Below are 11,203 nucleotides of genomic sequence, written 5' to 3'. Positions count from 1 at the left end.
ATATGTTTATTTTTATATCATTCTGTGCATTTTTCCATCTCAGTTGCAATCCCCTTGGGTGTTCTGTTATTTTTTTATGCCTACAAGAACTGGGGTGTAGGCCAGAGTGTGCAGGGGGTGAGAGGATTCACCAGAGACAGTGGGGAGCAGAACAGGCAGATGTACTGAAATACACTGCTGAGGGGTGCCGCAGTGAGATAGGAGAAGTCTGCTGAGCCATGTGGGTCACCTCCCTAGCTGGGGATCAAACTCATGCTTTAGTGGCAGGGTAGCTTGATAGCACTGAGACTTTCAGCCCTGTGTCAAAAGGGAGGCCCAATAGATACTATTCTAAAGTTTTCTCTACGGTCCATTATATTTATCTTTCAAAGGTCCACATTTACTGGGTGGGTTTTGTTTCATGCCCTTCTGGAATAGGTGGAAGACTAGTCTAGACAAGGAGTAGGCCCTAAGTGCTGGGGATCCTCCCTGTTCCATTCTTGTCTGTTCTCACATGTGAGCTCCCTGGCCTGCTCTTCCCAGCTTTGTTAAGTGGGAATCCTCTCTTCTCTGGGAAAGTATTTTATAACTACGGATCATTTTATCTCTAAAATTCAATTATATATGAAAAGCCAGACCATGTTGCTCAAAGAAATCTGACTGGAAAATAAAATGCACTTTGTGGGCTTATGCAAAATAATTTTCAAATTTAAAACAGATAGTAAATGTTTCTCCCATGAAGAAGCAGTGAGAGAAATCTATTAGAATTAGCTCAGTTCTAGTTAACTCCATATTAGTAGAGCTTTCCCTTACATATTGTGTTTTTTAACTCACTTATGTTACTGACTTTTATTTCTTATAATAAAGCCTATATCCTGCCTGTCTTATTTATTTCTGTCTTGGCTGCAGTACTCAAGGTGTGTTCTCAGTACACAATTACTGAACAGAACTGACTGAAGGGCATTTTTAGCTTTCCTCTTAACTTCACACATTGATGTGGAAATCGTTGCACTTACTTTTGCTTCCTCCTCCCTGCACTCTTGTAAAGCATTAATAAAAAAGTTTTTACTATCAAAGAGGATTAATCTTACAAACTCATTTCAAGTATGGTGATTCCAAATATCTGTACTTTTGCCTTTTTTTTTTTTGCAATTATCTTTATATTTCACCAACAGATGAAAATGAAACATTAAAACAAAAAAAATATAGAAAAACAATAGTCCAGAACCGCATTTTCACTTCTGGACAATGTGGTGCAAGTATAGATTAGGAGATCATATGCCAGTTTGAACAATACCCTGCCATATAATAATAAATACATTCTTTACCTCTTTGAACCTCAGTTAATGATATCAATAAAGCTACTGGCACATGCCTGGCATATAGACTGACTTCAACAAAGGTCACTATCTTTCATGATTTAATTACTAAGTATGGGAGATTTAGCTATCTCTAGGGGCTTTCACATAAGCAAGCCAACGTATTCAGCAATCATTTATGGGGAAAAAATCACCTAGAGCTCAGCAGATGCCACTGTACTTATTAGTTCCCAGTGTCTTTCTTTTTTCTCTGTCCTCTATTACTTTCAATATTTCTAATTAAAATATATATTCTCACATTTCCAGACTATATGATTAAGAACAAGTTAATCTCTGTGAAATGATCAGTGTTTAAGAGGTTCCTGCCCATTTCCTAGTCTGTGTGATTAATGATGACAACAATTCATTATGAACTAGATTACAAGTACATCAAGTACTACTGGCTGATTACTATAATGCTTCTAATTATGTTCATCTAATAAATTATAAGGATGACAATAGTAACAGCCATGCAGAGTGGGTTAACCTGCTAGCTAATATGTAGTCTGAAGTTCTCAGCAGGGATACGGTAAAAGATGATATGGGCTGATGCATCCTGCCAAGGGTCTTCTCAAACCCTTTAAAAAAAGGGTAAAAGACACAGTAGGAAAAAGCAAGAACTACAAAGTAAAGAGCTTTAAGGAATACCTTCCACAAATGCTAAAAAGCTTGGCGTTAAGAAAGAGAGGGAAAATGGAAAGGAAGTCGGAATATATATCAGGGTGAAGAGAAGTAAATGGCACTTCTGGTGAGGAGTTAATGGAAGTAGAATTCAAGTCTGGATACTTTTACATTTTCTTCTTGATGGGACAGGGCAAAGTAACACAGCACTGAGCTAAAGAAGAGGCAGGAAGAGACTATGAGAAGATTAATTTTCAAGTAAAGGACAGCAGAAAGGCCCTAGAACAGACCTAGCTAAGGGGCCTGATGTACAGCTTTCCATTTCCTACAGCTGAATGTCCCGAGTCTTCACATGAATGCTGTTTTATATTTTATTCCAATCAGTTACGTGTGCTAGACAGAAGCAGGTAGGTCCATGGGACCAGGGCTGGCACTGAGAGGGAGAAGGCCAGCAATGTAAGTTTAGGAGGGCGAGGACATATTTTCTGTATCCCAAGTGTTTAAAATACCACCTGGCACAGGGTTGGCGCTCAACAGGCATTTGTTAAATGAGTGAACAGGCCTTTGACACCAATGTATTCCATTTCTTCCCACACCACTAAGCTCTCCTTGGGCTGCCTACCTGCTGAGCACAACCGTTAATGATTACTCCAGCACAAAGGAGTCATGATCTTTCCATCCAAGCTTGATTTTCTTATAAAAGAACTTTGTTTTGTCTTACGTTAATGTACCACCAAAATAAGAGAGGGTCTTAACTGCAGAGGAAAAACGGATGTCTTTTGCAAGGATTATAGTTTTTAATAAATGGCAAATCATCTAACACACTGTCAATACTACAGTTTCCAAAAGGAACAGCAAGGATGAATGTACACACATCAGCACGTTAAACAAATTCTTTATATTTAAAACAGAAAGTCACATCACAGATGCTAACAATAAAATACATACCTGTCAATTACTGCCATCTTTTTAATGAGGCGTATGTGATTGAAGAATGTAACAGGTGGTAAGCAATCATTTAAAATGTTATTTCCATCAAGTTAACCTTTGTTATCTAATTCTTCATGAAGAATGTTGATTTGTTTATTTGAATTGGAGTTCATTACAATGGTATACATAACAAAAAAATTTTGAAATTTTTACCCAATCCATGGGCTTCCTTAGTCAACTCATTATATTTCGGAAGGCTGAATTTTAGATTCATTACATCCATCCATATATTATAGAACTTTAATTTGGGAAGGATTACATAGTTGTTTTATAGTTAATAACATTGGAAAAGAAATAATATATACTCTTGTGCTTTTATAAGTATTAAAACTTTACTAATCTAGTTGGGATTTGAGAGACTAATTAAATTATCCCCTTGTTCTAAAGGGACTGAAAGCAATTATTTATCCTTCAAGCTTTTATATGAAAATCACAAAGACAAAGTCTAATAATGCCTAAACACCCTTTCCCTCGGTGCTAAGAAGTCAGTGAACTGGTATGTCATTCTATTAAGACACTACATAGCCCCGAAAAAAAAAAAAAAAAGCAACAGTAAAAGAAAACCAAAGAGTTATAAATACATTTATTTACTGTATGAATTTTTGAAAATACATGAATATAGAATACGAAATCACATTTTCATTGACTATCTGCCTGCACCTAAAATTAGTGGGGGGGGAGGGTTAGTGGCTAAGGGAGTGAAGTTCCAAGACATAGTTCTGGCTAGGTGTCTCAGTTCTGTCCCTGGTGCTTCCAAAGCTTTCCAAGCCTCAGTCTGCTCATCTGCCAGGTGGGTGATGTCAGCACTCACATCCCAGAGTCTACTAAGGGATTTGAAGGAAACAGGCCTGTGAGGTCCTAGGCACAGCGCCTGCCAGACAGCAAGCACCTGCCACATGTGCCTGCTGGAGGTGTCGACATTTCCTGACACGTATCCCTTCCCTTTGGGTGTTGATTCTTCCTCCAAGTAACAGCATGTTCATTAAGAAGGTCTGCCAAGCCCAAAAAACCCTGTGCTCCAGGCCAGTCAAGCAGAGCCAATCAGAGGTCTCCAGTGGAATGTGCTGGACCTATAAGGGACTACGTGTGGCATGAAGTTAGGGCACAAAAGATCTCAGGAAAGGTAACATAATGAAAACTTGGGAGAAGGCAGAAAGGAAGCCATGGAAAAAGGCTTCAGGGTAAAAGCCAGTTTTACGGCAAGCTGAGCCTCTGCTTGTGCGGCAATCTGGTGAGGGGCCAGAATAGCCCCACACTCCCGAGCTGCTAGGGGAAATCGGGAGTCTCATTCATAAGGATGGGCGTCAATCAACACCGCTGTTAGTAAAGGAAAAGGCCTCAGAAACAAAGCTGTGGCTTCACTAGCCTAATTTCTTATGTTAGGTTTCATGTAATTTGGTCTCATTTTATTAAGAAGCAGGGAAATAATTACTATATCTTTTTAATGTAACCATAAGTTCTATTGAAAATCAGCATGAAAGTCGCTTCCACTGGACTACACGATCATTTCAGTTTTCTCTCAGTGATCATGAAATTTTATTCCCATTTTATACACAAGCATAAAATGCGCTGTGTTTTTATTTACTACTTCTTTGTCTATATCATAAGCTTTATAAGTTGTCATAGGAGAAAAACACTAATAATTGACTATCTAAATATTATGAAATATTTAGTAATTAAAAGAATTTAGTCATTCATTAAAATATTTACTACTACTAAATATATACTGCCAGCTGTAAAAGAGCTAGGAGGAAAACCATTAAATTGGTAACATATTTTTTTTTATCCGAAATGATTATCATTATCCATATAACTGCATGCAACAATGCAAACCTCTGTCCGAATAAACATCCGAATAAACACATAGTCTTATCCACAGGCTTTCACTATGCATTGGTGTAGTTTTCAAAGGAATTCAAACAATGGACTGACAACAGCAAGGGGAGACTGGAAGATACATGCACCATGAAAACACTACGACGTGTTTATTTCATGAGTAGAAAAGAAACAAAATCAACGAATCAACTATATGAAGCTGAGAAAGAAATACTACTCAGATAGCATGGAATAAAATAATAATTATAGTAATAGTCAACTCTTGATGAGAACATTTGAAGAACACTCATGGGCTATTCACAATCTAAAGAAAGTAAGTCAACGATATGTATCTAAAACATCAAAATTTGGCAGAGGAAAAGAGCATCTACATACATAATTAATCACACAAATTTCTAAATACCTTTAGAGGTGAAATAAGCAGTTCTATTTAGCAATTGATGCCAGAAATTATGATGCGTGTGCATGAGTGCGCATGCCTGCACTGCACCTGTACATACACCTGACTGTGCTGTACACAGTGTGGATACGGGGATGTGGCCATGACTGTAGCTTCCTGTGCAAATCTGCCTTTCAGCCTGCACTGTGGGTTGAGGCAAGAATGGTGGTATTCCTTGCCTCCAGGGGACTGGAGCGGGAGTGGCTAAAGCCAGCAGTGACCTGAGTCCTGTTGGTGTCTTATCCACAGGCTTTCACTGTGCAACTATGTGGTTTTCAAAGGAATTCAAATATGGAACTAAGAACAGCAAAGGGAGGCTGGAAGAACAAAGAGAGGCTAAGAAACACTTGTGCGGGGTTAAGAGTCCCTTGACAGTGACACCAAGCAGTGAGGAGGTAGAGCCCATCAGCAGAGAGAGAATAGCGAAAAACCAAGGCTAAATTAACAGCCAGCCAGCTTCTGGGGTTCACAAAGGTTTCTAACAGGCAATTTGGTGTCCCGATCCTGGGTCTGCACTTTATTAGCTGGTGACCTTGGTCAGCACCACAAGATTTTCTTAGATTTTGTGGTTTTATTTAACAAAAAAAAAAAAAAAAAAGTCACATTGTGTGATCTGCCCAACTTAGTGGGAAAGTGAGCAGAAACGAAAGTGGCTTGAAAAGTATAATTATCCAAATGACACTAAGAAATGGATGGTTCTAGTCTACTTTTTAACAGGTCTAAAGTAGAAGCAGTTGAAAAACCAATTCAACAGAAAGTAGATGCTGGTGACACAGATTAAATCAAATACAATTTCATGTCATTCAGACAAGATAAGGGCAGAGTTCTGAATTTTATAACATTTCTGTAATTTTTCAGATAATGTTCAAGTAAGTCCATTTTCTCAATAACCAGTTACAAACAGGGGAGTTATTCTGGGTAGCTGGTACTCCAGCTGCTTAGGCCGGATTTTTATGGTTGCCATTTGGAAGGGAATTTACTAAAATATAAAATCCTATGCCTCTCAACTGATTCGTATTCTGTCTTCAAAAATAAACAGACTATAATTCATAGTATTGGTGTTCTTATTGTATAACCCCCCAACCCCACAGACTACTGTTGTTTTATTTTAGAATTCTCATATATCCCTTTTATAATTTACTTTTCCTCCTCACCCTGGAAATCATTGTCCCCCAGCCCCTCACTTCCATTTTTCAACATACTCGTAATTCACAGGAAAACAAGTTAAACTAGCTACAACATCCAAAGCAGGAGTTCAGACCTTGAAAGTGTTGCTTTTCTATTTGCTGACATGATGATCTTGGCTATATTTTCTATGGCCTATCAGTCTGGGTGCTCAGATAATTTTCCATCGTCTTCAAGACTCTACAAGCAAATTCACTCAGGCAGGGCAAGTCTGGGTTTCAGATACTCGAAATGTGTCGGAGAGCTGGCGTGGTGTCAAGGCAGCATGAGCGAGCATAGGAGAGGAAAGAGGGAACTCGCAAAATCAGCACTGAGTGGGAGGATGGACAAGGGCCAGGAAGGCAAAGGAAGAAGGTGCTGGAAATCGTATGGGGGTTGGGAGTTCCTCTGGGCAGAATAAAACCAGAATGGGCCATAGGATAAGGGCAAAGAAGATTATCCCTCCCAAATATCACGAGAGCCTGCTATTGAGTGGACCTCCGTGGACCTCCGTTTGGAGCAGAGAGAATTAGGAAACATTGTTATGCAGGAAAGCTGAGGCCAAACCCCTGTTTAATCCTGTGTGCAGGTGAAGGAGATGGTTTCCCCTTCAGGAGTTACTGGCAGTTTTTAAACCAGTTCTATGTTTGAGGCACAGTGATAGGTCCATGTGAAGCCAGAGATATCATCTAAGAGACTATTGCCAATGGTCCCAGCAAAAGACACTGGTTTAAAGTAGGGAGTAATAGTGATTTTTTAAATATTTAAAGCATATATGTATGAGCGTCGCTAAGAAATTTCTCTTGATCAGCCCTTTCTGGTGGCACAACAGGATGAAGCTTAGCATTACAAAGCTAGCTTCAGCTACTTCAACACAAGTTCAATCCCCGGCCAGGGAGGTGACCCACATGGTGCAGCAGACTTCTGTCTCGTCTGCTGTTCCCCTTAGCAGTGCATTTCAGTCAATCTGCCTGTTCTGCTCCCCACTCTTGTCTCTGGTGAATCCCGTCATGCCCTGTACCTCTGGCCTGTACCCCAGTTCTGTAAGCATAAATAAATAAATCTTTATTTAAAAAAAAAAAGAAAGAAAGAAATTTCTGGGCTCTCCCTGGCAGTGCAACGGGTTAAAGCACTGTATTATGAAGCTCTCTGAAGCCCCTGCAGCACCAGTTTGATCCTTGCCAGGGAGCTGACCCACATGGCGTGGCAGACCTCTCCTGACCCACCTCAGCAGTGTATGTCAGCAGATCTGCCTGTTCTGGCTCCCCACTCTGTCTCTAGTGAAACCTCTCATCCACCACATCTCTGGTCTGTACCCCAGTAAGCATAAATAAATAAATCTTTAAAAAAAAAGAAAGAAAGAAATTTCTTATGACATGGAGTAAAATGTAAGCATGTGAGAAGAATGTTCACTCTATTCATTGAGGAGATGGTGGTGTGAACAATGTGCATATATTCAACCTTTATATTGTATATCTCGAATTAATACAATGTCATGTGCCAACTGTACCCTCCATAAAACTGAAGGGACAAAGACATGCCATTTAATAAAGCAAACATGATGAGATTCAACAACTGATTATTTAGTTGAAATCATCTGTTTGCTTGTTTTTCAAGCATGTATCAGAGAACAGATACCTGAAAGCAACTCATACCTGAGCTACTCTGTAATCAAATACAATAGCTATGGGCTATCAGAAGAAGAACAAAGGAATGAGAGAAAGAAATCATGGAAAGAACTATTTTCTGGAATAGTTACTAAAGGAGTTGGCCCCACCTTGGTATGCTATAAGGCGCCATAGCAAAGTTGACTCAATAAACACGTATTAAATAAGATGGAGAAGTCACTCTATGATTGCTTCTTCCCCTCCCACTGCACTGAGTACTTTTAAGTATTATCACACGAGATGACAAAGGTTTGAATACTCTCTAATTCTAATAGCAGCTGTACGTAAGTCATTGCAAACCATGGAAGGATAAAAATGATTATGGATAATTTTCTTTCATTTGCTTTTAATGGCAGGTAAAATCAGCCAGCATTATAGAAAATTATATAAGGAAAGGAAAAGTATCAGGATTTAATAGTATCAGGAAAGAAAGAAAGAAAACGCTAGTCATTAAGTTTTTTTTTTTGAAAACAAAACTATCATAAAATTAAAACAATGTGACTTTCTTGCTGCCACCGACATATGACTAAAAGTGGGGCTTAGACACATGTTGACTGTAACAGCAAAGTAAGAATTCAAAAAGTGTTACTTCTTTTTTTTAACCTCTTAAACAGACTGACCAATGAGCAGAAGAATTTATAGCTGAGGGAAGTTTTAGTGATACAATAACACTATTTTTTATTGAGATGAAGTAATTTATTGCAAAAGCGTTTTGCCCTTTTCTTGGGAAAGTACTAGAGAAGCAAGAAGATGAGAAAAGCAGATTTAAAGTAGACTTTAAATTGGCTAGTGTGAGACAAGTGAACTTCTTTCTTGCAAGTTTAAAAACAAAAAACTATAACCAAGCTTTCTTCCTTGCTGTCTTAAGTCAGAATGTTCTGGCCAGCCTTCCAGCTCCTCTGAATCTGAGCCAACAGTACACATCGTGCTTGTCCAGCACCACCCTCCTTGGCTTTCAGACCAGGCTCCACTGCTAACTTTCGAGACACACGGTCACTCTGCTCCTGTGCTGGGGCTGCCACTTCTGATGGCCCAGCCACGCCATGGTCACCCCACCTCCCTGGCCTGACCATGTCCCAGAGCACCAGCTCACACACCCATCCATTCACCCAGCATGCAAGAAGCACCCACAACATATGCATATTTTGTGTGTCTATCTTTTTTTTGCATTTAAATAATCCATATGTAACAGAGTACTCTGGAGGAATAACTTCTCAATGGCAGAGATAACATTTATGAATTATTTGCAAACTGTGGTATTACTGAAAGCTGGAGGTGCAAGCTGACCTTAGGTGCCCAAGAGGAGGAACTCAAAGGCAGCAATACCACCAGCAGGAAATAAAAACAAAAGCTAGAAAAGATAGTATGTTTGCATACACACACATTCAGACTAGTCAAAAAAATCATGACCTGCTGAGAAATCTGTTCACACTGAAGTTGTTTCCCTGCAAAAGGCTCAATAGGAAAATGGCCACTTTTCCAAGTGCCTGCTCCAGATTTATCTGGAATGAGAGAAGCATTTTCCAACCGGATTTCCTTTAAATGTAATAAATGCTCCTATATTACAGTGCAGGACACAATGAAGGACTCTTTTAGGTCTTTTACTATGTGAAGTGAGTGATGGAAAAGTATTTTAAAGGTGTGTTTATTAAAAAAAAAAAAAACTGTCCCAGAACATTGTCTTGCCAATGTTAAAGATTCATAATTAAGATAAACGGTGACCCCATCTTTCATCTCTTAATCTCACTGTGTGATTTACTGTTTTTTCTAGAAAGGCAGTCATTGTTTCAATTTTAAACCATACCACCTAAATAGTACAGATTGTTTTTATTAAATTAAATTAAGTCTTCTGTCTGCTTGTGAAGGAACTTTAGTTTCTTATTGTATCATTCTGCACATTGAGTGACTCTGGCCTTGAGCCTTGATTCTTTTTATGTTCTTAAATGTTCAGTAAGCTTAAGCACTCTAAATACACAAAATAGTAACCTTAAAAAACAGAGCTTGAAAAAATCATACTTTATAGATTCTTAAATATTTCACATGTATATTATTGTATTTCTTTCACTTCTTTTTCCTGTAACTTTTTTATCACAGTCAACTGCTTTTCAACACTCCCTATGCTTTCGAGGTTAGGGCTGACACCTCATCAGGTGACTGTCACCACACCACGACACCACTACAGCCCCCTAACACACAACCACGTTCACCAAACCTCTCTCTGTCCCCTTGTCCAACTGGCCCTTTAGAAGCCTCAGTTCTGAAGTCACATTTCTCAATTTTGTTTTGGCTTGGTTTTGCCTCTTCTTCCATTTTGTTCTTCTATACTTTCCTATACAGTGAAGTCACCTGGCATTTTTCTTTCTCCTTCTGACTTACTTCACTTTACACAACCCTCTCATTCCATCCATGTGTGCCTTTGTAGTTTCAGTATTATTCTTCCGTTCACAATTATTTATCATGCAATTTCATTTAAATGTCAGAAATATTTCTATTTTTAAATACATTACATTTAGTTTTACAGTGTACTTTTAAAATATTTTTTCTGCAGTTAATTTCCTTGTAAAAAGCTATTGGTATAGCTTACCATTTCAATTTAAAATTTAAAATCCAGATATTTGTAAAATAAAGACATAATTACTTCAAGTAATATTCAGGAGAACTGTTTAATGTCAGATCCTGAAATACTATAAGGCAAATTTTAACCATTAGATCAGGAAATCCTCTGTGGAAGTTTCCTACTCGAGCTTGTGAGTGATTTGCTCCCTCATGTGTTTCACAATGTCATAGATACAAGCTGATCTCACCTGCTTTCGATTGTAGGTTTCTTCTGGGTTCCTCAGGGGCCTCAATTGGCTGATCAGCCAGGAACACTCGAGCTTGGTCGATAGCGTTGAGGACAGAATACTCTTTTTCCTTTAACTCCCGTCTCAGCACCTTTGCAAAGAGAAGCAAAAGTTGAGTCTGTAACCTAATGTGCTCACAGAGTAATGGAACACCTTCCAAAGATGACTTGTAACCACACTGACACAGAGAACGAATAATATTGCACATTTATTCTAAATTACATGTAAAAATGTACATTTTATATAACAAAGTTGAAGCATACTGGAAGCAAAAGTATAATATATATAGTATATTTATTATATCTA

The 11,203-nt window shown here is 38.6% G+C and overlaps 1 protein-coding gene across 1 annotated transcript in view; it reads right to left on the bottom strand.

The window, feature by feature from the left end:
* LOC105853295 (utrophin-like) overlaps nt 1–11,203 on the bottom strand; it is a 183,028-nt gene that overhangs the window by 62,101 nt on the left and 109,724 nt on the right. The window contains exon 4 of the mRNA XM_012721274.1: nt 10,859–10,988. Coding sequence (XP_012576728.1) covers nt 10,859–10,988 — 130 coding nt within the window. The remainder of the gene's footprint in view (nt 1–10,858; nt 10,989–11,203) is intronic.

This window comes from Condylura cristata, unplaced genomic scaffold (assembly GCF_000260355.1).
Source record: "Condylura cristata isolate star-nosed mole 26May11 unplaced genomic scaffold, ConCri1.0 scaffold00001, whole genome shotgun sequence".
NCBI lineage: Eukaryota > Metazoa > Chordata > Mammalia > Eulipotyphla > Talpidae > Condylura > Condylura cristata.
This window is presented reverse-complemented; position numbering and strand designations above follow the sequence as displayed.